The 27,404-nt window shown below is 33.6% G+C and overlaps 1 protein-coding gene across 1 annotated transcript in view; it reads right to left on the bottom strand.

The window, feature by feature from the left end:
• Positions 1-457: 457 nt before the first annotated feature.
• The window catches only part of Fam241a (family with sequence similarity 241 member A), a 37,058-nt gene continuing 10,111 nt past the window's right edge, over positions 458-27,404 (bottom strand). Inside the window, exon 2 of the mRNA XM_047567345.1 lies at positions 458-5,537. Within this exon, the coding sequence (XP_047423301.1) occupies positions 5,292-5,537 (246 nt within the window). The 3' untranslated portion in view covers positions 458-5,291. The remainder of the gene's footprint in view (positions 5,538-27,404) is intronic.

A 27,404-nucleotide genomic window follows, 5' to 3' on the forward strand; every position in this document is an offset into this window, starting at 1 on the left:
TAAAAAGGCTTAGTCTGAGGATGAACATCACTATTTTCTGTGGTAGTTTGGACAATTGTCAGGGAAATTTTCAACTAATTAAGCTGATGAAAGATTAAGTGGTAAAACTTTAATTGCTGGAAAGATAATTTGAATTTTGTAGGTATATCAATGTTATGGATTTTAGCATGTTTCCTCAGAGTTCACTCAATAATTCTAACTTACACAATGGTCAAGGCAACATAAAGCTTGGAGGCAGATGCTGATCTTGATCTTTCTTGATTTTCCTAATTCTCTGTTGCCTAAGAAGTCATCTACACACATCAGGCCTTGGCTTTCTACTTTAGCAGTGGAGATGAGGAAAGTACACATATCTAGTCAACCTCAGGTGTGCTGTTGTTTTGACCATTTCAAACTTGATGTGACAGCAATTAACAGATTAGGACACGCTATAAGTAGTCAGAAGAGATACTCAGAATGCAGGCTTGTAAAAGAGTCTTATTTATTAGGAAGAATAACAAAGTACTTTATATATATGTTATTTAACATATATGGTCTGGGCTATTAGGCTATAGTGTAACAGTGTATTCTGGAACCTAAAATACCAAGTTTAAATACTTAAGAATCCCTGCTTACAGCTTAAGAGTTTTTTTTTTTTTAATTAAAATTTAGTAGATAAAGGTCTACTGAAAAATACTGCAAAAATAGAAATTGTAGTAGCATCAGTGATCACATGTATTGTAAAACACTCTTTCTGAGAAATAGTAACTTGACCTAGTCCAACAATGACAATATGTTTTCTCCTAAAAAATGCAAGTGTATAGTATGCAAATAGTAATATTCTTCCGTCAAAAGTGAATAAACTTTAAAACATTATAATGTATACATCAGACCACTCTATGCACAAAAACTATATTTTGGAGTCAAAGAACTCTAAAGTACAACCAACTATAGATCTTCTTTGTTATAATGGACAATGGGAAGAACATGAAAACATGGGTGAACAAAGTTGGTTTATTTATTTGACAAATATTTTGAGCACATTTTATATGCCAAGTGTTGTGCTGGGCACTCACAATGTAATTAAGGACATGACAGATGTGTTCTCTGCCCTCATGAAGCCTATTGCCTAATGGAGGAAGTACTGGATTCTGCATAATGAGGAAGCAAATGCATAGAGAGAAACTAAAACTAGATTTAAGGAGTCGGAATTTTCCTGGAGGACATGATGTCCAAGTTGAGGCTGTGCAGGTGTAGGTCAGTCTGGTGAGGAGAGGTTAAAGATAGAAGGTAAAGTATGTACAAAAATTGGGAAGTAAGAAAGCATGTCTCTTTCAAAAAATAAACATTTCATGAAGGGTCTGTAAAATAAATTAATGAATAAGAAGTTTATCATAATGGCAACAAGATGCCATTAAAACATTTAGATTAAGAAGATAAGTTATATTTTAGAAATATTACTGTAATTATACAATGGAAAATGAAGGCAGGAAGCCCAATTCGGATTCTAAAATAGCATTCCAGGTAAGATGCTGGTGGTATGGATGAGGATAGTGATGCTGGGAATGATATAGAAAGGTTAAATCATTTTTTAGAAATAAAGTAGAGAAGACTTGGTAATATGTGGGGAGTGTAGAAGAAACAGGAGTTAAATGCCAGCTATAATTCCTATCTGAACACGGAGGAGAGGAATATGCCATTTGCTGAGAAAGGAATCATAAGCAGAAAAGATTTAGAAGGATGCTGAGCTCCTTGTTTGGACATGCTTAATTTCAGATATTATGGGATAACCAGGTGCAAATATTGGGCAAACAATTGAATAGATGAATTTTTAAATTCTGTCCAATGCTCTGAATTAGAGATACAGATCAAGAATTGTTAGTATGTAAATGGCAACTGAAATCATGGGAGTGGTGACATTGTTCTAGGTGATGTGTGGAGTGATGAGAGAGAGAGAAGGCTGTTGACTGACCCCCCAGGAACACCAAAAATTAAGTGTTGGGCATATAAATATGCCCATAAAAATAGGAGTTATGAAAGACCCCATATCCACCAATAATTCTGAAGCCTTAATTTATAAATTAGCTTATATTCCTCTTGGCTAAATTTATTACTAGAGGTTCTAACAGGTATGAAAGTTTTACTTGACTTTTTTTCCCTTCTTCCTTTACCTTGTAAAGACGTAAACCAATAATGAAATAATTTTAAATAACCTGAAATAAAGATTTGTAAATTAACTTAAAATATAACCTATGCACCAAACATCCCTTGATTGATCAATGCCTAGTTCTATTTTGAATTTATATCACAACAGAACTTTACTTACTCCGTGGTTTGTGCTCCAACTGTTCTGTAGCTTATCTTTTTCTGATTGCCTGGATAGTCTTTCATGGATTTGCAGTGACAACCCAGATATTCTCTGATTGAAATGTGATTAATAGAAATGTGTTTCAGAAGATAACTATGGCCCCTAATCCTCACATGGGAAAGATCTAGATACAGTTTTGGATGGGTCATTGGGGCTTTACCTATGCACTCTCTTTTGTTTCATAAAACATATCTTTTTTCTTTCCTTTCTTGTGTGAAGGAGAGGAAATGGGAATATGGCCTCCAAGGGTGACTAATCAGTGGTATGCTGATGTATTTTTAACAACTGACTTCTCAGAAGAAAAAAGCCTTGATTTGTAGTGTTTGCCAATTTTTATGATATAAATACTCCCACCACAGCCAATTTAAGCTACCAACTTGATGTCATTGAAGGCAGAAAAGAAAAAATATACACTTTGCTCCTGCAAGCTAGTACAAGCTGGCTCCAGCACACACCTGGACTAAGAATGATGTAACTGGTGAACAGATACAGGAAATACCTTGTATAATACAGCACGATATGAAAGGACTGAATTCTACAAAATATTAATCTCTTACTTTAAGGATAATTGCTTTACTCTTGTATATAGTCATAGTTATTTGTGGATTTTGACCTTTTCTTTGAATTGAGGTCTGACAGTATAGTGATGTATACATTAATAATCTAATGGCCTTAGCATTGTAACTTCTATTTCTTTATTCATAAGCAATAAAAGTTTCTATAAATGCCTTATATTTGCCATTGAAATCACTGAGAATAATTTTCAATCTACTTTTTTATACCATGAACCAAAGAAATTTTACCAGTTTCATTTTAGGATATCAGCACAATCTACATTCTAATATTTCACAAAAGAAAATATTTTATCTCCATCAAATAAGTAGTTTTTTTCCCATATCAAACCAAAAGACTTGATGGCATACTACCCTAACCAATAACATATGAAGAAAGAAGAGCAGCAAAATAGTCCTTATTTCTTTATATAATTTAATAATACCCTATTAACACCAGTATGCAGATGCATAGTATTGACAGTATACTAAATAATAACTATTAGAACTTCCTTTTATATATTTTCAACAGTAGGTACTGGTGGAACCATATCTGTTATTATGTAGACTATGTCTTTTTGTATTCTAAACAGAAATTAAAATCCCTGGTAATATTAGAAAAGATTACTTATTAATATTTTATGCAGATATACAAAATCCCCTACCTTTTATTAGAAAATCTTACAATTCTACTGTACACAAATGAAAACACCTTTTCAAACAACTTGCACTTACACTGAGTTCATAAAGGTTACTATAAAAATATTGCAAACCCAATAAAAACACAATGAAATATACAAAGTCTTCTGTTTTTTAAAAGTCAGTTTTAAAAGGCCTGTATTTATACAAATGTACAATACACTTTAGTGCCCCTGACAGGTATTTTTGTTTAGTATTATCTGACTTAAGAAATCTAAGTTAAATGTTTTTCATTATTTTCTGTTTCAGAATGGAAGACACTGAGAATTCACAGAATCGTTTTAAAAACTGGATTGGGTAAAAACTTTACAAAATGGAATATTAAACACTCTACATGCTTTAGTTATTGCCCTACCAAAGATAAAAATGTCCCCAAGTCCTGTTTTCCTTCTTAACTGGAATTCCTAAATAATTATCTTAACTACCTCTCCCTTGTTCAAATAGTCTTTGAGATGAAAGCATATTAGATTCTAGGAAAGTATTTTAGGTTCTCTAACAAAATCCAAAATACCATCAGTCATTTCCACTTCCAAAATGTACTTAAAGAAATGCTTATTTAAATATCACACCCCACAGTGCTGAATTAAGACACACTAATAACATGGGTAGCCAAGTACTGACGTGGCTTTAGCCTTGTAAGAATATTAGAATTGGTTGTTAATTTCCCAATTTAAGCATCTGATTTTAATATGATACTTTCTAATATAGACATCAAGGAAAATTGATCCGACTTTTTTTCTTAGAACAATAGTAAAATATAGAACCATCTTCTGGGGGAGAAAATTCATGCCAAGTTAGGAAACACATTGTTTTAAATCTTAGAATAATTATTATAAAAGAACTATAAAATTATAAATTATTGAAAAAAATGCACTGAAAATGTCTCTCTAGGAAAAATATGCAACTTGTTGTTATATACAAGAAAATATGCTTTACCATAGGGTATAGCCAACTATAGGCCTGGTTTGTGAAACACTTAAAAAAACTCACAAAAAGTAATTAGCACCAAAATAGTCTAAAACTTCAAATGATATACTGGAGAAATTCCAGGCGCAACTGTTGCATTATAAAAAACTTCTATTTATACTGAGGACTTTCCCCAGGAACAATAAACATATACTTTTTAGTTTTCAGAAAATGTGCTAGCTTTATGCATTTTCATCACAATATTCAGGTAGTGTAGGATACCTATCATTTACTTGGTTTGGGCCAACCAGGGACAATAGAAATACAACTAATTCCCAATATGAGATTATTTGATAGAGGTGGGGGTAAAGCAGTTTTCCAATTAAAACTTATATTTAGCTTGTTTATTCCTTTTTCCTTTAAATGTTTTATTGGAACTCTTTATAGTAACTATATTGCTTGATTTGAACTCCATATCCTGTTATTTTCCCTGCTCACTGGTGGTGTTATTTAAAATTTGGCATGGGGCTAGAGGTGTCTAAATATGGGAACAGATCACAGTCATGAAAAAAGAGTTTTGAATAAGCTAATTTATATTCAAAATATATATTTAACCTTGTTAAAATCAAGAGTTGAGGTTAGCTTTAAACAACATACTTACAGATTTAATTACAAAACAGCCAGCACACAACCTGAACAAGCCAAACCTTTTTGGCTTCCAAATGTATAACTTCATCAATTACATACATGGCTACCAAAATGTCACTAACAATTCATTTGGCCAAGTTTTACTGCTGCACATAAATAATGACAAGGCAAAGAACAGCAACTAGTCCAAGGGCTTGTAGGCCAAGGAACCACAGCATAAGCCAAAAGAAAATGACTATTACTGGTTCCACAATTCGTTCTCCAAAATACATCCTTGTGAAGCCCATGTTGAGGAGGCTTTTGTTCAATTCACCAAAAAGTGTTCCCATCTTTTTGTAGTCATCTCCAACAGAATCACCAGTGTGGTTTTGTGATTCTTCAATATCCTTAAAAAAAAAAAAAAAAGACAAAACAAAACATGAACATAAAATGGGAACTACATAAATGACTTTAAAGAATAACAACTATTTCATAGTTCTTTACCTCTCAAAAATAGTAGGCATAGTCTGATAATCATTCTATAAATACACATTAATTCAATACAATGGGAATGTTCCTTTTAATTGACATATACAATGCTGTGTCTATACTCACCTTTCAAGAACATAGAAGATACTAATTCATTGATTTCTGTGGAATAATCACAAACTGAATCCCCAACTACCACAACACTGATTTACAAAACTAAGTAAAAGGATGACTCATTTCCATTCATTTTTTTAGTTTCCTGGAACTACACAAAGATGATTGCATAAATGATGAATCTTGTTTGTATTTCTTTTGTTAGTAATCATACTTTCATAACAACCTCTTCAGTTACTCCCTGTTTTATGAGGGAGGGGGTTCCTAATTACTTTGTGTTGTTAAGCTTCTTTTTAGTACATTCCTTTGACATCGACTGGAACTCAGCTGACAGGAGCTATCCTCAGTCATTATTGCTGTGATCTTTCAGTCTTAGTTTCCGCTAGGCAGACTTTGGAGTAAGCCCTTGCATAGTTTCCTCTCCAAATGTTAAAAAGGTCCTCAATGCTTTTCATTAATCTCATTGGGAGAAACAACTAGTTTTAAAATAGGATTAATTTTGTACAATGAGGCCAAAAGTCTATCTAGAAGTCAGTGTCCCAGAAAATGTTCAGGTATATTCAATTATACATACACAAATACTGTTTCTATTATTTCCCAATTTCATTACAATTAAGGCCATCATGCCAGTTTAAACTACTGTCTCTTTTAGCTTCAAATCTACTTCAAGGTTTGCACATTGTCACCTCAAAGGTTCATGTTGAGAGCATGGTCTTCAGTGTAATGTTGGGAAGAGAAACTTTTAACATGGGGTCCAGTGGAGGTCATATGTCAGCTAGGGGTATGCCCTCAAAAGGAATTACAGTACTTCTTGTGGGATCCTGGTTAGTTCTTACAAGAGGACTGTTAAAAAAAGCCTGAGTCTGTCCCCAAACAGGTTTCTCTGGCTTCCTGCTCCCCCTTAATTTCTTCTTCCAGAACGTGCTCCTGTGAAGCAATCCACCATGAGATGATGGAGTCAAGTGGAAGCCCTCACCAGATCCTGAACCATGCCATTTAGCATCTAAAAATGTGAGCAAAACTTCTTTTCTTTATAAAGTTAGCCTGTCTTAGGCATTTTCTTATGGTAATGAAAAACTGACTAATATACCCGCCCTTGGAATTTTGCAAAAAATTTCTGGTTCCCTGTTAGGCTCCACCAATAACAGGAACTGAAGCAACACTGCAAAGGTGATGAAGAAAAAAGAGATTTCCTCTCTTGTTTGCTTTGGATGGGTCTCTTGATCCTGTTAGTCTCTTTCTAGTGACAGTTCTCAGCTCTGGCAGTGGTGAATCCTTTTCGTAGCAGCAACTGATTGCAATTTGGAAGTTTCTCAGTAATTAAAGAATCTATGCCAATGTGCATTCTTTAGATATCAGTTCCAACGCATCGTTACCTCTTCCTCAGATATCTGGTCCCTATATCTATGGTATCCCTTTTCTGAACTCATAGACACTGTTGTCTGGTTAAGCAATGACCTGTTTTCAGAAGTCTGAGTTTTAGCTTCATGGAGGTCTTTCCTCAATCTTCTCAGTTTTAGTAATTTTATCTCTTTTCTTCACTGCTCCAGTTCTAGGAGTGGTGGTTGCTTCTGACTGCTGTTGCTATCACTATGAACTTTAGTGCAGTGGTTTTTAAACTTTAGCATTCATTAGAGTCCCTTGGATGGCTTGTTAAAGCACAGACTACTGGGCACCCGATCAGGGTTTTTGATTCAGGAAGTTGGGGGTGAGGCCTGGAGTCTAAGAATTTGCACTTCAAACAAATTTCCAGGTGATACTTAAGATGTGGTGTGGTGACCATTCTTTGAAGATCATTACCTTGGTGTTTTCTTTCTGGTTTTTCTTTTTCTTGAACACCTATTTAAAAATCACTTATTATCTTTGTTAAAATAATTGGTATGCTTTCAATCTCCTCAGTAGACTCTAGTGCAATCATAAAAGAAAAACCATGTCATGTAGGTGATGTAATAATAACATTAAAGCTAAGATTTTGAGGAGGCATGATTCAAATTATTACTGAACACTGTTTGTAGAATTCACAGTAGATGTAAAATGGAGAATTACTCATATTTTAAAAAACCTGTAGGCACAGCGTTTCACTTACAAACAAGGAAGGTTTCTCATAAATATTCTGTGCAGGTCAAATGAAAGTAAAGTTAACTATTAAAACAAGAAGGTGTTTTAGGTATTTTCTTAGGTAGTGAAAAACTGACTAATATACCTACCCTTCAGAATTCTGCAAAAATTTCTGGTTCCCTGTTAAAAGCAGCTCTGCTAATAGAGGAACCAAGTCAACACTGTATAGGCGGAGAAGGAAGAAGGGATTTGCTATGGGAAAAACTGGTTATTGCAGTTTGCTTCTTTTTTTAATTAAAAAAATCTTCAAGTACACACAAAATTAGAGAAAAGGGCACAATGAATTCCTACATACATATCAATCAGATTATTATTATTATTATTTTTTGCGGGGGGTGCTGGGGATTGAACCCAGGCCCTTGTGCTTGACAGGCAAGCACTTTATGAACTGAGCTATATCCCCAGTCCCAAATCAGATTTAATAATTCCTAAAATTTGCCACCTTACTGTAGTACTTCTTAACTTGGACAAGAAGCTGCCATAAAGTGCTATTGAATTTGAGGAAGTCTTAAGGTGTTTTTCACACCTGCATCAAATTTACATTCCTTTATTTTGATCATTTTAGTCTTCTATCCATAAATAACTAAAAATATTTATTTTCATTTTAAACATGAGGGCTTGCTGAGCACACGCCTGTAATCCCAGTGGCTTGGGAGGCTGAGGTAGGAGGATCTTGAGTTCAAAGCCAGCCTCAGCAACTTAGCAGGGCCCTTTTTCAAAATAAATAAATAAATAAATAAAAATAAAAAGGGCTGGGGATGTGGTTCAGTTGTTAAGTACCCTGGGTTTAATTCCTGGCACCAAAAATGAATAAATAAATAAGTAAAGGCTTTATAATGTCTTATTTTCTATTCTATATTAAAGTTTAAAAATATATCTTTAGGGAAGGCGTGGTGGTGTATGCCTGTATTCCAGAGGCTCGGGAGGCTGAGGCACTAGGATCTCGAGTTTCAAAGCCAGTCTCAGCAATGGCGGGGTACTAAGAAACTTAGTGAGACCCTGTCTCTAAATAAAATACAAAATAGGGTTGGGGATGAGGGTCAGTGGTTGAGTGCCCTTGGGTTCAACCCCCAGTACCGAAAAAAAAAAAAAAATCTTTAAGGGAAGAGAGAATGGAAAAATTTTTTGTTAGAAGTAGTCTGACAAAGTGATTTTCAATATGACTTAAGAAGTGGGCTTTTCCCATATACTAGTAAGTTTTGTAAAATGCAAAGCACTACAGGAATTGATTTTAATTTTCATTAGAAAGAGAGTGGGAAAAACAATGTGCTATAAAATTACCCAAAGGACTTAAAATCAGCATACTACAGAGACACAACCAAATCAATGTTTACAGCAGCTCAATTCACAATAGGTAAGCTATGGAACCAACCTAGGTGACCTTCAACAGATGAATGGATAAACAAAATGTGATATATATATATATATATATATATATATAATGGGAATATTACTCAGCCTTAAAGAAAAAAATAAAACCAGGTTAAAAAACTTAATTTGAGTGACCATGTGCTGATTATTTTACTTTCCTGAGTTTCAGTTTTCTAATCCATAAAATGGATTTATATGATTTTTTAAATTCTTATCATTTTCTTTGGAGTTATAATTTATGTGTTCATCTGTCCTTTATTAAAAAAACTTGACTTTTACATTATTTTTTCCTTTGTCAATTAAGCTATGATTGGGTTAATTTTTGTTTCTCATCTTCCTGTACTTTTTTTTTCTTTAAGGCTGAGTAATATTCCCATATATATATATATATACACACACACACCACATTTTGTTTATCCATTCATCTGTTGAAGCTCACCTAGGTTGGTTCCATAACTTACCTATTATGAATATATATATATATATATATATATATATATATTTTTTTTTTTTTTTTAGATGTAGGAGGATACAACACCTTTATTTTATTTTTATGTGGTACTGAGGATCAAACCCAGGGCCTCACCCATGCCAGGTGAGTGCACTACCACTGAATCACAACCCCAGCCCCTTTCTGTACTTTTATGTGCTCCATGATAATATACTACAATAAGATAATTTGTACTTTCCTGATATTAAGACTTTCTTTTCTTTAGGGGAGAATCTGAAGAGTTTTTAGTTTGTAATTCTTTTGGTCCCTCATCTTTCTCTCAACTCCTCAAGTATTTAGCATTATTGATATTGTTTCTGGCTTCTTTTTTATTTACTTTTCAATTAAAGTTCCTTTTTTTTTTAAACTCTTTTGATTTCTTGTAATCTACCTGCACATTGTACAGGGTTTTTTTTTTTTTTTTTTGGTTGTTACTGAAGTTCTTTAAGACTTTTTTTTCCAGTATTTTTGCGGTTTTAGTACAAAGAAAGTACTCTCATCTGATATGATAGGTATTCTTTGAAGATTTACTTTAAATTCTCTGTAAAACAAATTAAATGAACAGATGTTTGTGCATTTTTTTTTTCAGGAGAGGAAGTAGGTGTTTCAACACTTAAATCAAAGCAGGGGGTGGTTAACACCTAGAAGCCAGGTGAGGAGACAGCTCTTATAAAAACATTTGGTGGTGCACCTCAGATAGAGCATTAATCTCCAGGATATTTAAAAAACTCAAAAAATTTAACACCAAGTAATCCAATTAATAAACGGGCAAAAGAACTGAACAGGCACTTTACAGAAGAAATATGCTCAGTCAACAAATTTATTAAAAAATGTTCAACAAAGGGAAATACGAATTAAAACTACACTGAAATTTTATCTCATGCCAATCAGAATGGCAATTATCAAGAACACAAGTAACAATAAATGTTGGTGAGAATGTGAAGAAAAGGGTACACTCATACATTGCTGGTGGGACTGCAAATTGGTACACGCACTCTAGAAGTGGTATGGGGATTCCTCAGAAAACTTAAAATCAGACCTCCCTTTGATCCAGTTATCCCATTCCTTGGTATACACCCAAAGGACTTAAAATCAGCATACTACAGAGACACAGCCAAATCAATGTTTATAGCAGCTCAATTCACAATAGGTAAGCTATGGAACCAACCTAGGTGACCTTCAACAGATGAATGGATAAACAAAATGTGGTATATATATAATGGGAATATTACTCAGCCTTAAAGAAGAATGAAATTATGGCATTTGCCAGTGAATGGATAGAACTGGAGAATATCATGTGAAGTGAAATAAGCCAGTCCCCCAAAACCAAAGGCCAAATGTTTTCTCTGATATGTGGATGCTAAACCATAATATGTGTAATGGTTAATTTGAATTGTCAACTTGATTGGATTAAGAGATACTGATGATTAAGAGGCTTCTGGGTGTGTCGATGAGGGCGTGTCTAGGAATGACTGGAATGTGGGATAGTGAACTGAAGTGGAGATCCTCCCCCGGAGTGGGCAGCACTGTCCAATAGGATGGTGGCTAGGATGGAATAAAAGTTGGAAGAACAAGGAAGCAGATGCAGATGCAAGCTCGCCTCTTCTTGAACAGGTTCTTGATCACTGCTTTAATCCTCTAAGGATATCTGACTCTCGCTTCTTCACTCTTCCAAAGTGAACTCTGCCGATGATTCTCCAGGTAGTTTCCAGAAACCTTGGTCTCGGACTAGAGTAGCACTACTAATCCTTCTTGTTCTGGGGCTTCTGCCTCTTGAACTGTGCAGCTACTGGTTTTTCCAGCTCTCTAGCCTGTAGACAGCCACTGTGGACTACCCAGCTTCTGGTTGTATAAGTCAGTCTAGTGAATCCCTTTTTTATAATCATACTTCCTGTTGATTCTGCTCCTCTATAGAGAATCCTGACTAATACAACACAGGAAGATAGGGAGGGGAAGTATAGAAGTTCACTGGATAAGACAAAGGGGAATGAAGGGAAGGGAGGGGGACAGAAATAGGAAATGCAGTGGTATAAATTTGACTTAATTTTCCTACATACATATATGAATATACCACAGTGAATTTCCAAATCAGGTACAATCACAAGACTGTAATATGTATTACATGTTTGTATGAATATGTCAAAATACATTTCATTGTCATATATAAGTAAAAAGAACAAATTAAAAAAAGAATATTAAAAAAACTTGTTGGAATTAAGACTAGAAGTAGAAGACCCAGTAAGGACAAATTTGGACAAGTTCTGGCTATTGTAGCTGCTGCTGCTACTGCTGCTGCTGCTTCTTCTAATTATAAAAAATATTCAAGTACACACAAAATTAGAGAAAACAGCACAATGAACTCCAGATTAAATAATTACTTAAAATTTGCCACCTTACTGTAGCACTTCTTCTTCATTTGGACAATCTAATGGAGAAGGGTAAAATTAGAATTTATAATGCTAAAAGTAATGCATCTTTACAAATGAAGTTCTATAGAAACATCAAAAGATCCAGCAATAAATCTGAACAGTTACATTCCTGGTGGAGTTGCAAATTGGTGCAGTCACTCTGGAAAGCAGTGTGGAGAATCTTCGAAAACTTGGAATGGACCCACCTTTTGACTCAGTTATCCCACTCCTTGGTCTATACCCAAAGAAATTAAAATTGACATACTACAGTAAAACAGCCACATCAATGTTTATAGCAGATCAATTCACAATAGCTAGACTGTGGAGCCAATCTAGATGCCCTTCAACAGATGAATGAATAAATAAACTGTGGTACATATACACAATGGAATATTATTGAGTCATAAAGAATAATAATATTATGGCATTTGCAGATAAATGAATGGAACTGAAGAATATCATGCTAAGTAAAATAAGCCAATCCCAAAAAACCAAAGGCCAAATGTTTTCCCCATAAGTGGGTGATGATATATAATGGGGGTGGGGGGTGAGAGAAGAATGGAGGAACTTTATATTATGTAGAGGGAAATGAGAGGGAGGAGGGGGTGGGAATGTGAAAGATGGTGGAATGAGACAGACATCATTACCCTATGTACATGTATGATTACATGAATGGTATGAATCTACATCATGCACAACCATAGAAATGAAAAGTTGTACCCCATTTGTGTATAATGAATCAAAATGCAGTCTGTAAAAATTAAAAAAAAAAACAAAAAAGAAAAATAAATGAATCTGAACAGGTGGTTTGATTCCAAGATGACACTGGAAAACATGGGCAAGAAAATGGGTAGTATACTGACATCTATGAGACTACAGTCAATCTCAATACTACTATTATTATTATTTTTTTTGTACCAAGCTATCCCTTCACACATCAATTTTACAATACACAAACACTTGTGTGCTGGTAAATGTTTAACAATAGGCTTTGTTGGGAGAGGGAGGAGGTATGTAAAATTTGCCATTTCTACAGTGTTTTCCAATTTCTGTGTAAGTACTCTCTCTCACTGTGGCCAATTTCAAGTTATTAACAATTTGTAAAGTTACTGAAAAATAAACAATTGGTTTTCATAAGCTTTGCTAGCACCTAGTACCAGCATTCCACTCAAAATAATAATTGAGATAAAGACCTGCAAGGTTCTGATCACTTAAGTTTGATCCTCCTTTCTTTCCATCAGTTGGTACATTTTTATATTTCTTAAACATTTATAAAAATGACAAATTGGTATAGTTTAGTAGAATAATTACAAAGATAAGAAATCAAGAACATTGTGTTAAAAAATTATCACTTGAGTAGTGGATATGGTCAGACAGAATGAAATGCCTATAGTGACATAAAACTACTCCAACAAGTATCAGTTTTTACTAGTCTGTCTTATGCAGATATCAGAAGAGCATATAATAGAAGTTCCTATTTCTTCTCTAAGTTCCACATCCTGCTCATCACCATCTTTTTTTTTTAACCTTCTAAATATCCCTAAAATATATGGACTATTCCATCTACTGTTATAATCCTGAAACAATCTACTACCTTGATTATTTCAATAGTTTTCTAATGCTGCTCTAGCACACATCCATTAGCTCCCTCATAACATGTAAATCACACGGCAGTCAGAATGATCGCGTCAAACTGTAAATCCAATCATGTACCTCCACCTGCTTTTAAGATAAGGCCAAAAATCTTTAACATGATCTATGAGGCCATGCTTACTCTGGCTCTTATCTGAGGGTCTGGCCACATTCTGACATCAGTCTCCCTGTCTTCTGTTCCACTCACAGGGCCCTTCTTTGAGCTTCTTGGGTAGGCCATACTGTTGCCTGTCATGTGGATTTGCACAAGCTGTTTTCTCTGCTTAGCGCACTCTTTACTTTCTTCTTTGCTTAATTAAGGCATGTTCTTCTTTTATTCTCAGTTTAAGCTTTACCTCTATCTCACAGCATTATATAATGCTCTTTCAATGAATTATCATTTAATGCAAATTTGTGTGATTATTTGATGAATGTTTTTCTAATTGTATTATAAGCTCCATGAGGTAGGGGCATATCAATCTTTGTTGACTACTGATTTCCTTTGAAATCAGTAAATTATTAACAAACTTAGTGGTTTAAAACTACAAAAATGTATTATTTTATAGTTCTGTATTTTAGATGTCATGTTAGCAGAACTGAGTTTCTCACTGGAGGCTCTAGGAAAGAACATATTTATCTATCTTTTCTAGCTGCTAGAGGCTACCTGCATTCCTTGGTTCCTGACCCCTCTCTACAAATTTAAAGCCAGCAATGCAGCATCTGACTTCTTTTGCAACTGACATTTCCTTGTGACTACCACAGGGAAAGGTTCTCTGTTTTTAAGAACCCATGTGATTAGGTTTGGTGCATGTGGATAATCCAGGACACTTTCCCTATCTCAAGGTCCTTCAACTTAGTCACACAAGTAAAAGTCCCCTTGCCATGTTAAGGTATCATATTCATAGGTTCAGAGGATTAGGGTTTGGACATCTTTGGGGAGACCATTATTCTGTCTACCACAGTATTTAATTATAAATAAATAAATTAATAAATAAATAAATTAATTATTATTTACCATCTCTAGTTTTGAATTTATTAAGGTCATTAAAGGCAGGAGCCATGTTTTATATATATTATATATTTTAACATGAGAACTTAGTACACTGTGCACAGCCTGTGTAGGATTGTAATAACCAGGTGCTGAATGAAAAACAGAAATATTCTACAATAAAAACTTTAAGCAAAAATAAAGTCAAAACTTAAATGTAACATCAATATTCACTTTACTTTCTCATGAGCCAGTTATAAGTTTTTTCAAGTACTTAGAAATTCTAGACTAAATTACAAGATAAAATTGCAGGTAGCTAAAATGTACATGCTCAGTTTCATTCCCATATCACTATATCTTAAGAACAGTGACTAACAGAAACAGAAGGATTTTGGAGTCCCTTAATCTTTCTCAGATGTTTGTAACTGAATAATATTAGTAGAGGTAGTATTATTAATGGTATAGTTGAAATGCAAACACTGAGTACCTACTAGGTACCAGGTATAGCACTTTACATGCATTATCTTGTTTACATGCATTATCCACATAATAATCCCAAGGCATTATTATTTCTATTTATAGATAAGAAAATTGTAAAGTTTCAAAGAAATAAAAGGTATGGACATTGACTTATACTAACTGAATCTGTAATATGAATAGAGATATTCTTACTCTAGGCCCACACCATGAATTCCCACACTGTACTCCCTCCAGTTGTTATTATATTATTAATAGGTAATATCTGCTTAATGCTGTTCAGTTTTCAGATAAATTTTACATATTTCATTTCTGAAAAAAGAAAACTATGGTAACACATTCTCTATTTTTTCACATTTTGATTTCATACAGAATGAGTACATTTAACACAGCAAATTGAATATCAGTATCATTTTTGCTTTATATTTTTATTCAGTTTAAAAGTAAGTTTATCAAACAGAAAAACTCCAATTTTTATTTTGAACTTGTATATAATTTAAATGAGGTAAGCTAATTGTAGCAGATAAGTACATTTTCATAGCTTAAGTATTTATAAGAATTTAGATTGAATGTTAAGTTAAAAAAAAAAAAAAGACTCCAAGAAAGATGAGCTATGCTTGGCACAATTGCAATAAGGCAACACACACACACACACACACACACACACTCACACACACACACACACACACACACAAATATACAAATCCATAACATTTCACACATAAAATAGTACCCTAGAGCTGAAATGCAGATGGAGCTTTCTTCTCCTGTTCTAACATTAATTACTTTGTGTCTCTGCCAAATTTTATTCTTTGTGAGACCCCAGTGGAAGAACATTTGTCAATTGGACAGCTTCCTTCATGGTTATACAGAGTACTGACTGTGACATGCACATTTAAAAGTGTTCTCACCAAAAGAGTGGTATTCTTTTTTTTTTTTTTTTTTTGTCCATGATTGAAAACAGACATAAAAATAAAAGGTATTCTAACTGATTAGAAATAGTTCTTAACAGACATTTAAAAATTAAAGATGACAAATTAAAGGTGAGCCCTTAAATAATCATGGGATTTTTGAGAAGAATGCTTAGATACAATTAAATCAAAGTCTCTTACTTTAGAAACATGAAATAAAGATTAAGTCACACAGCCCTTTAACAAACCACCTGCTTTGGAAGCAAACAGGACTGAATGAAATCCTGCAGTTATCAGCTGTGTTATACAGGACAAATATAAATAACCACTGCCCCTCAGGTTCCTCATTTATTAAAAGAGCATAGTATTATCGACCTCATAGAGTTACTATGACAGTAAACATCAGAAAATATATACCAGATACCACAAGTACTTATTGCGTGAATACTCTTATTACTATATTTGGTAGAATTAATGTCTTGTGATTTTTATTTCTATTGTTTCTATTGTACCACCCTGCCTGAAATAATTAATACCTTAGCCATACTTTTTTTTCTCATGATAATTAAATTCAGTTGTATTTTTCTTCAAGTATTATAACTATTTAATTATATAGAAATTGAGATGGTATACTTTTTATGCAACATCCTTACCAACAGAACAATCTGTGTACATTAATATGGTAGAACATTTGTTTATTCACTTATAGAAGAACACAAACTACTGCTTTTCTTGAGTGGATGACAATTTAAGATTCACTTTCAACTGTTTTCCTGTGGGCAAAATCACAACATTTTTTGTATTACTATATGGTACCACATAGGCAATGTTGGGAATCTGCTGCTTTGGCTTGCCTATTATTTATTCCACCTTCCTCTACAAATAATACCTTGATTTTCCTTTGGGGAAATCATTTTCTTACTCACTGTGGGTAGATGTGTTGGATGAAGATATTCTCATATGCCAGGTGAAGGCCTGGACAATCAGAAAATTTCATTTTCCTGGACACATGGTTAGTTAAGGACCATGTAACCCATGAAAGACAAGTGAAAACTACCTGAAACTTTTCTGCAGCTATTGAAAAAGATACACTTTTAAAAAATCATAGTTAGTTAGCTAGTAAGATATAGGACATTTTATTACCACGAGGGGAAAGCTGGGAGCATGAAGTCAATATATAAAAAAAAGCCAAGGAACGAATAGAGACAAGAGTCCTGTTGAAATAGTTTGGTATACTTAGATTCAGTTAGCACATCTATTTCTGGTCTTTTTAATAACATGAGCCAATAACTTCCTATTTTGTAAGCTCTAGTAGTAGATAAATTTTTGTCACTTGAATCTAAGTCTGACTATGGAAGATGATAATGATGATAAAAATATTAGGTTACCATTAATCTAATACTTATTATTAGGTAATGTTTTAAATATTTTACATTCATTATGTCAGTTAATCTTCATTTATTACAATGAGTATTGTTAGTTAATTCCAAAGCTCATGTGCTTAACTGTAGTGTTCACTACTTCCTCATTAATTTGGTTACTAGTAGTAATGAATTTGAAGAATGTATTAATATTAAATAATTAATGGTAGCTAGGCAAGTGGAAATTTTTAGGTATGACTTTGTAAATGTTGTTCTTAAAAACTACACAATAATAACCTAGGTAAATGGCTGTTGTAAATTCAGACAAGACAAAAGAATGCAGAATAGAAATACGTTTGATTTTCCTTGTAACTTCTGGTTGGCTTTCCTTATACAGCAATGCCAGCCTTAATTAGGTGAGCCTATAAGTCATGATAAGGAAGGTGAATTTGTTATAGTAAAAATTCCAAGATGCATACTAAATAAAAGGGAAATAATCTGTGGATAGCATAGCAACTTGTAGGCTTACTGAATGAATAAATGAACAACTCAAAATCTTCTTGCTGCATTTTCAATTTGTTTATTCAACTACTCCTGTTGAACATTTTTCAACTTCACTGGGATTGTAGTTTACTGACTTCTGTTTTTTCTCAATCTCTTTTTTTACTTCCCCCTCATTCATTCTGATGAGAAGTCAGCTATTAATCTTATTGGGATTCCCTTACATGTGATGAGCTGTTTTTCCCTTGCTGCTTTCAAGATTTTCGGTCTATCAACATTCTAACTAGGATGTGTTTGGGTGTGGATATCCTCACATTTTTCCTTCTTGGATTTTGTTGAATTACTTGGTTGTATAAAATTTTTCATCAAATTTGAGAAATTTTCAACTATTATATCCTTTCTGCATCTTTCTCTCTCCTTTTGATGGTTCCCTTATTCCACTATTTATATGTTGATGTACTTAAGTCAAGTCTCATATTTCTCTATTTTTCCCTTTCCTTTTTTTTGAGGGGGATGGGGGTCTTGCTATGTTGACCAGGCTGGTCTTGAATTCATGATTCTCCCTGCCACAGTCTCCTGCAATGTTAGGATTATAGGCTTGGGTCATTGTGCCTGGCTCTATTTCTCTGTTGTTAAGATTGTGTACCTCTATTGACTTATTTTCAACGTCACTGATTTCTTTTTCTTCTGCCAACTGAAATAATTTCATTTGAGTTACTTTCAATTCTAAAATTTTCACTTAATTTAAAAGATCAAGTAGAGTAATATAGTAGCTTTTTTTTATGATTTGACTGGAATAATTCTGTAAAGTCTATTTCTCCTGCAGTATGCAGTCTCTGATGATATCCCTTACATCTGTCTCACATCCATCTTAGTTTCATCTTTTTGCCTCATTTACCCATAGGGAGTGAGTAGATGTAGTTACCTTTGGCCATTTGTTTGCTGGTTAAAGGATATGTGTAGAACCCTTTAGTCAGTTATATTTTTATTCTTTTATCACTGGATGTATGGGGTGGCTTGAAGACTGCTATCACAGTTGAGATATTTTACTTGTTTGCCCCACACTCATCCAGGGTACAAATACCATGAAGGTTCTCACTCTGACTGCTCCTGAGAGGGTACTGCTTTGGGCATGCACACAGTTTTTCAGACTGCCAGAAATGACTGTGATGTTATTTTAAACTCTGGTTTCCTAATACTTATCCCTGGGTCAGAGTAGCTTATTGTTCAATCTATGTCAGAGGTTGAATTTAAGCCCCTGTGCCACTGAGGCTTTTGTTCTGTTTAGGGGTCTATATGCAGCATGCAGAAAGCTTTCAAGTTTATCCCACATCCTGCTATGATTGCTCCTGAGTGGGTGCAGCCTAGCACATGAACCCTGCTTTCCCCAGTCTGAGTTGCTCTGACCCAAGAGGGGTTTTCTTGGCTGACTCCACCTGGTTCTCTCTCTAAAATTTCTTGCTGCTCTGTTATTTTGACATAATAAAGTTATCAGCCTCTTTTTAATTGTTTTTCACAAGGATCTGTATTGTTTGCAACAAAATGAGGCATGGATTTCTCCAATCCCATTTCCAAGTGAAGCCAGGAAGGTCTATGAGGTTCTTCACCTCTTTTACCTGCTCTTCCTCCTGGGCAGAGCTCCTGCACCATTTGCATTGGTTGAGGGCAGTAATGCACTTGCCCTACAATGACAACACTGTGAGTATTAGGTACTGGAGTTGGAGAGCAGAGCAGTTCTTGCTCTTCTTGGCCTGCTTTCTGGTATGGAAACTCTGCTGTATAGTGAGTTGTAGCAGGGAACACTGGGATTGAGTGTTCCCGGCTAGCTGTGCCTAAAGTGGAGGCAGGTTGGGTAAAGAAAGATGGTCCTTTTGGTCATGCCTACTGGAACAGAACTTCTGTAAATGGAGCTGGGAGGGAAGGAAGGGATGAGACATATAAGTGGCCTACCTCTCCACTGTAGCCCTAGATGGCGAGTTGGGAGCAGAGTAGACCCCATATTTCTTGGAATGGACCTTCTATAACATAGCACTATGAGGGCAAGTAATGGAGTGGGTTGTGGCTCAAATACCCAATACTCACTGTTCTTATATTTAATAGTTTTTGTATGCATGCGTCTCCATTTGCTGTATGCCCTTAGAATGATTCCAGAGACTTTAGAAGACTGTTTTACTTAAAAGTTTTTATCACTTAATCATTGCTTTGCTGGGTTGAGAGTTTGCTGAATTCCTTACTTTACTATTCTGGAAGTCCTGTTTTGGTTATTTCTGGACATTATTTTTAATGTGAACTAAAGATAGATTTTTAAGGCTGAACCAGAGGATGCTAGAAGACTGACAGTTTTCTGGAATCAGTTCTGCAACTTCAAGTTCTTTGAAGATTATTATTCTTTATATGTCCTATGGTCATCAACCTCTGGGTATTAAAGTTGACTTTTGAGGACCCATTTAATTAGATGTTCTAACATTTTAAAAAGTGGCTTTAAATATTGAATTATGCTTAAAGTTTAAATGAATAAAAACCAATGGTTTCCTTTTTCTCCTTCCTTATTATTTCCCCATTAAGTAAGCAATCTTGCTTCTTTGTTCAGCAGTCTTCCAAATACTTAAGGTTGTAATTAACTCATTTTTTTTTCATTAAGCCTAAGGAAAGTTAATAAGAAATTCAAATCTCAGAGAAGCCCTATTTTTCCTTTAATTGTGGCCAGTACATTAAATATTATAACCAAATCTATCTTTTAAAAACAATCAGCATAATTATAATACTTTCTGTAAGCATTTATAACCCTCCAGAAAAGTTATAAAAATGTGTAACAGTTAGAAGTAAATCAAGAGTGCTCTGTATTAAAAAGATCTCCTTTCCACTCTCCACATTAAATCTTTTGTAGCCCAGAAGATAAAAATAAAAAATATGCATACTGACATACACAAGCACAAATAAAAACATTTAAACAAATAAAATCACTTATACTCAGCACAACATATATAACTCTTTTGCTTTAAAGACACTTCTATTTTATAGAACCAATTAAACTCAACTTTCCTCCTGCCAATAATGTATTAGATAAATGACTACATCCTTCACAGTCAACCTTTATATATAATTAAATATATTTCAAATCAAAATGTAATAAGTGTTTAAGAGCCACAAAATGCTTTGGCATTTTGGTTCAATTTGACCAAAAATTAATCTAGGAGAGCTAGCAAAAACATTAATGCTATGCTTTCAAATATTTAGTGAGATGATGTTTTGAAAAAATAATATGGATAGTACTATGTATTCAACTGCTTTTGTATTGTTATAATAGGACAGCTGTTTACAGTACTGATATACCACAAACTGAATTTGTGGTTGTCAAAAACATTTTTACTTCAGCATTTAGTCACTTGAAAAGACTCATTTCTCTCTTCCTATTCCTCTTCATCTCAAAAGTTGGCCCTTTGTAGATAGGCTTTGAAATATGTAAACCTTAAATCAATAAATAATGTTTAAATGAAGTGTTTAATTTTGTAATATTAACAAAAAGTTAATATTTGTTAAATAATATGTACTAGGTAATGTTTTATGTACATTGATCTTCAAAACAAAAGAAACTGATTACAGTGTGATCTGAGGATATAATATGTAATTTAGTCAAGATTACCTCATAATCTGTGGAGGGAAGACATACATTTGGGAAATCTGTTCTAAACCCCATATTCTAAAGCCCTATGCTATATGCTTTCTTATAAATAAGAAACTAATCTTGTGATTATTCACATTGTTTGCTTTAAAATATCAATTTTTAACAGCAGTTCAGTTATACTTGTCTTGTTTTATTTTATTTAGCTAAAATAATTTAAAAAATGGTCCTGTGGTTTGTATTTGGCTTGCCATACAGTATAGCACCTAGTCTCAATTGTGATACTCAGATTTGAATGGGATTTAAAATTTTCCGTATTTTCTTAAAAATAAAAATAAAAAAAATCAACTTCTAAACTTTAATCCCATCCCTGCTTCTCAGAAGCAAAGCAAAGCAACAGAAGTTTGAAAAAGACTAAGCACACAGAAACTTCAGAGGTGGATTTCCCTCAATAGTTTTCTAGTTATATCCACTAGAGAGAGAAAATATATTTTATTTTTGGGCCAGAAAATAACCACCTCCCCCAAATTTTCTTGCCTTTGGAGTAATATGTTTAATAATGACAAAGAACAAAGAACAAAGAACTTCTAACATGAGCAGAATGTACTCCAAGGCTGCTTTTATAGATAACATAGTTTTAAAATGAATATAGTTATGAAGAAACAAAAAGGAAGAGGAAGAATAAAAGAACTAAGTTGGGTGGCAGTCAACAAGGAATTTTATACTTAAGTCTCCAAAAAAAAAAAAAAAATGGAATTTTGTTCCATCATCCTACTCAACTTCTCAAAAGACGGGTTTTTTTGAAAAAGGTCTTGTGTACCGTCTTTAAAAAGGGCAAGAATCTCATATTTGGGAAACACCAATAAGACACAGTATTATATAGAAAGGGAATATATGAAAATATATACTACAGTGAATCTCAATATCGTGTACGTCCACAAGACTGGGATCCTAATTAGAGTTAAGATATATATTCCACGTTTGTATAAATATATCAAAATAGATTCTACCATCAGGTATAACTATAAAGAACAAATAAAAATTTAAAGAGTCACACTGTATCCTATAGAAAAGAAAATATATACTAAGAAAGAAGCTGTTGTGAATTTTGAAAGCTTCTAGGTTGGTTATGTACTTAGCTCTTTTGTCTTTTATTTTCTCCTTGAAATTTAGATCCCATAGTCCATCATTTCAACTATGAGTTCACAGCCCCATGTTCTTCCCCATTTCCTTTCAACAGCTTCCAATTTCCCTGCTTCTTTTTTTAGAATACTATATATCATTGGTAAAAATTGAGCTTAGATGCCTTGTTGTAAATTTTGTCTTATGTTCCTGATTCTCTTTTCAATTCCCAATTCTTTCAGTTGCCTCTCAATAACAGTCTATCCAATTCCTCATGTTTATTGTTCCAAACCTCTTTTACTCTCTTATCTTCTCCTTCCTGGAAGTGTTGCTATTTCTTTTTAAGGTTTATTTATAATACTAAGTCACTCTCTCCTGCCACCCCCTACACACACACACACACACACACACACACACACACACATTTAAGAATAAAAATGGATCTTATACTGGATTTTATACCTTTTAATTCCTGAAGCAAAAGAAGAAAAGAGATCCTGATTGGAACTGGAAAACTTGTATATTAGGCAAGCCAAACTTCCTTTTAGGACAAAAATCAAAAAAAGCAAAGATGCTGTAAAATCAGAGGTATCAGACTGAGGAATAGCCCCTAAATGCAGTGAATCTAACACTGCTACAGTTGTTCTAGATGTTATACCCTAATTAACTGAAAAATATCATCAATGTTTAGATTTTGTGAACACCCTTCTTTTAAATTAAATTCTAAGATAGGAGTTTTAAGTTTGTACTGAAAGCAAGGAAGTATATAGCTTTATGAAACTTTAAAAGAACTATTTGTTTATGCTGTTATATATCTTTTCTATAATATATTTGAAGAATTAAACATGTTGGTATGTCTAATTGAAGTATGCAAATATACAAAATATGCTTGTAAAATTGCTTTCTTTAAAATTAATTTCTCATCACTTTCTTTTTAAAATTTTTTCCTCACCAATATCTTACTAAGATCTATAAGTGTGATTTTGTCTCAAAGAAAAGTTAACAGTACTTATGAATCTAACAATTTTTCAAATCTAACATTCAGTTAGATGTTTGGGAGTTGTTTATTGTGTCCTGTACAATCAAAGCTTCTTGTATTGTATACTGGTCTTTTTGTTAAATTTAGTGACTTGGCTGATTTTTTTTCTTGCCAGTTCTAAAATAACCACTGCTGTGCAATTCTTATTAAATGAAATGTCTATTAAATTATCAATCATTTGGACTAAGTGAGGAAAAGAGTTTAATAGTTTTTCATTATTTATAGAACCAAATAATCTGCAGGAATCTGGTCATGTAGACACAGAAAAATAAGAGGGTTTATGACATATTTTACAGAAGAAATTCTTTGAAAAATAGTATATCTTACAGAAAGCCACATAATTTTATAACAGAGTCCATTAGTTTTAATTTCAGGTGAATGATGATGTAGTGAAAATGATTAAGTGTTCTGCTTACTATGGTAAAGTCTAAAACAGTTACTTACATTCCAAATTTATGATCCTCTACTCTAAGCAAGTTTTGCACCTTCATTTTATGCAAGCATGTTGTGCCCTAATTGTGGCAAGTCTGCAGAGATCTGACTGATTGATGACTCCTTAGTTTCAGGAAACCGCACTATGGTTCTTGGTGTATGTCACGTTCCTCTCCAAGCACCACTAGTCTTTAATTACTAAACTCTAAATTTGATAATTCATAATTCTTGATTCACAGAACATGCAGTCTTGCAAAAATAAATCCTTTAATTTAGTTCAATTCAAAAAATAATAATTGATTACCTACCACAAGCAAGGTAAGTCTTTTAGTGTACACAAAAGAAAAAAATCTATACTCCTTGCCACTGAGCTGCTTAATATGAAAGATATGTGCACAATCTCCGTATTTAAACACTGCTGCACTATTTCTTTCTAATCAAATGGAACCATACTTATGACATGTGGATGTCTTATAGAAACCTTAAATTCAGTATGCCCAGTACTGAATTCAAATCATTTGCCCTAAATTTATGTTTCGTCCAGGATTCCCTGCTTCAGTGAATGGTACCACCTGAAGTGCAACTGACTTTTTAGTCATTCTGGATGTCTTCAGATCTCTCATCCTCTTTGTTCTACTTTTTCTGGTTAATTCCCTTTTCAGACTATGTGTGAGAACTGAGGGGTTAATTTGCAGCTGATCTTATCTGTTTATACTTTCTTTTGATGCAAATTTCATTTCTTTCTTTTTTTTTTTTTTAAACATTTTCCAACATCATTTTTGTGGTGCTGGGGATTGAACCAGGGCCTCATGCATGTATGTGAGGCAAGCACTCTACCAACTGAGCTATATCCCCAGCCCAATTTCTGTTCTAATGATTTTATTAATACTTATATAGTTTATATGCTGACGATGCTCAAATTTTAAATCATACCCTGGCCAAGAGAAAATTACTGTTGAAATATTTTTAATCTCTTTGGATAAAATTGTTATAGTTTTAATTTGATCCTTGTAGTTTAACTTGTCCCACCTTTCTTTGCTTATTAGCTATTTGATAAATAAACTCATTAATCCCATATATTCCAAAAAATTGCTCCTCCCAAAGATGCAGTAAGTTGGGTGATATTAGATTCTAGAGGTCTAATAGCCTATAGAAGACTTCCTCAGAACCAGTCAGCTAACCAGCCAGGATTTGAAAGCAGTAGCATTTGACAACAAATCCTGATCTCATTCCAATAAACTGTAAGACTGCCTTACAGTTTATTGGAAAATGTCTTTTTTGGAAATGTCCGTCACTCTAAATAACTTACATTCTCTTTCTCATTCTCACTCCCTTACACCAAAAACTCAAACCTCTAAATCCCTCAGCACCAAAAAAAAAAAAAAAAAAAAAAAGCTGAACCAGGTATTAAAAACAAAGAAAAGTATTTAATCCTCCTTAAGAAACAAAACTTTTTGAAAGATGAAATTTGCTACTACAATAAGTCCATAATTTACTTTTTCCTTTGATCTTTCCATGAAGGATTTTAATTTGTTTACAGTAGGAACAAATGAATAAAAAAGCAATAAAATATACGGAACTGGAAGCTGGGTGCAGTGGTTCATGCCTGTAATCCCAGTGGTTCAGGAGGTTAAAACCAAAGGATAGCAAATCAAGGCAAGCCTCAGCAACTAAGTGAGGGCCTATGCAATTTATTAGTGAGACCCTGGTTCAAAATAAAAAATAAAAAAGGGCTAGGGTGGCTTAGTGCCTCTGGGTTCAATCTCTAGTAACAAAAAAATCCTAAAACCAAAACCCAAACAAACAAAAATGCCCCCCTTCCCAAATGAACAAACAAACAAACAAAAAACCTTAGAGATAAATATGGAATTTGGAGGGCAGTAATGTTATTCTAATCAAAATTTGTTTTGTAGGACTATTTAGTGATATAAACTCAATGGAAAGAACGTAAAAATGAAATGAATCTTTGCTTTTCTTGTACATATAAATAATGCATTTCACAATTACACAGAATGTGCATATTCAATAGTAACATGGGAAAAAGTCAGAATAGAATTGAATTTTACAGCAGCCCAAACACAACATACGGGGAGAGATCAAATATCCTTGCTATTCACAAATTAATTTACAATGTAAAGCAAATTTTGTAAATTATCTTTCTCCATTACTTGATTTGGAATAAGCAAAAAAGAAAAAAAAATTACTGGGTGCCTCTATGTCAAACTGTATCTGTGCTATTTTAAAAATCTGCAAATTACAGAAAATTGATAGCAATGCAAAATTATTCTTATCTATAGACATGCAAATAAATTGTTACAGTGGAAGTTCAGTTGACTTCCCTCCTTCTGCCTGTAGAAAAATCCAGTTTCATGTCCATTTGAAAACACACTTCAATATATCTTTGTTTTGTTTTTGGTACTGGGGATTGAACCCAGGGGCGCTTAATCACTGAGTGACATTCCCCAGTCCCTTTTTATTTCGAAACAGGGTCTTGCTAAGTTACTTAGTGTCTTACTAAGTTGCTGAGGCTGGTTTTGAACCTGCCACCCTCCTGCCTCAGCCTCACCAGCTGCTGGGATTACAGGTGCACACCATTGTGCCCAGCTCAACCTATCTTTTCTTCATAAATGTTTTTGGTTCTTTGATTTTATCTTTAAAATGACTAATATTTGCTGGCTTCATTTAATGATGAGTTACATAAAATCTTTTATATGTATTCATTTTATATTTAAAGAGAACCATAATTTAAATCTCTTTTTGAAAATTATGCTTCAACATTGCCACAAATGATATGGCTGATCTGAATTTTAACTTTTGTTAGCTATAGATTTTATTTCCTATCTTTCTACTAACTGTGGGTCTCATATACTGTTTGAGTTTCTTATTATTCTATGCTCAAGAAAAATAAAATCTCAAACCTAGGCCAATTATATACTAATTAATATTTCCAGCTCTTATACTAGTTTTTACCTTTTTATTGTGGTGGTTTTTAAACACAGCATATCAAGGACTATAATATACATATATACATACATATATACTTTTTTTTTAACAAATATTTTACAGGGATCACTTAAGTTCAGTGCACAACACCACTAGTCTCATCTCTGTTGATTCTGATAAGATATTATGTTTCTATTACACCTGCAGTCCAAGTTTCTCCCTCTTTAAAACAAATTTGTCTGGGTAATTTTGTCTA

Source organism: Sciurus carolinensis, chromosome 10 (assembly GCF_902686445.1).
Source record: "Sciurus carolinensis chromosome 10, mSciCar1.2, whole genome shotgun sequence".
NCBI classification, from domain to species: Eukaryota; Metazoa; Chordata; class Mammalia; order Rodentia; family Sciuridae; genus Sciurus; species Sciurus carolinensis.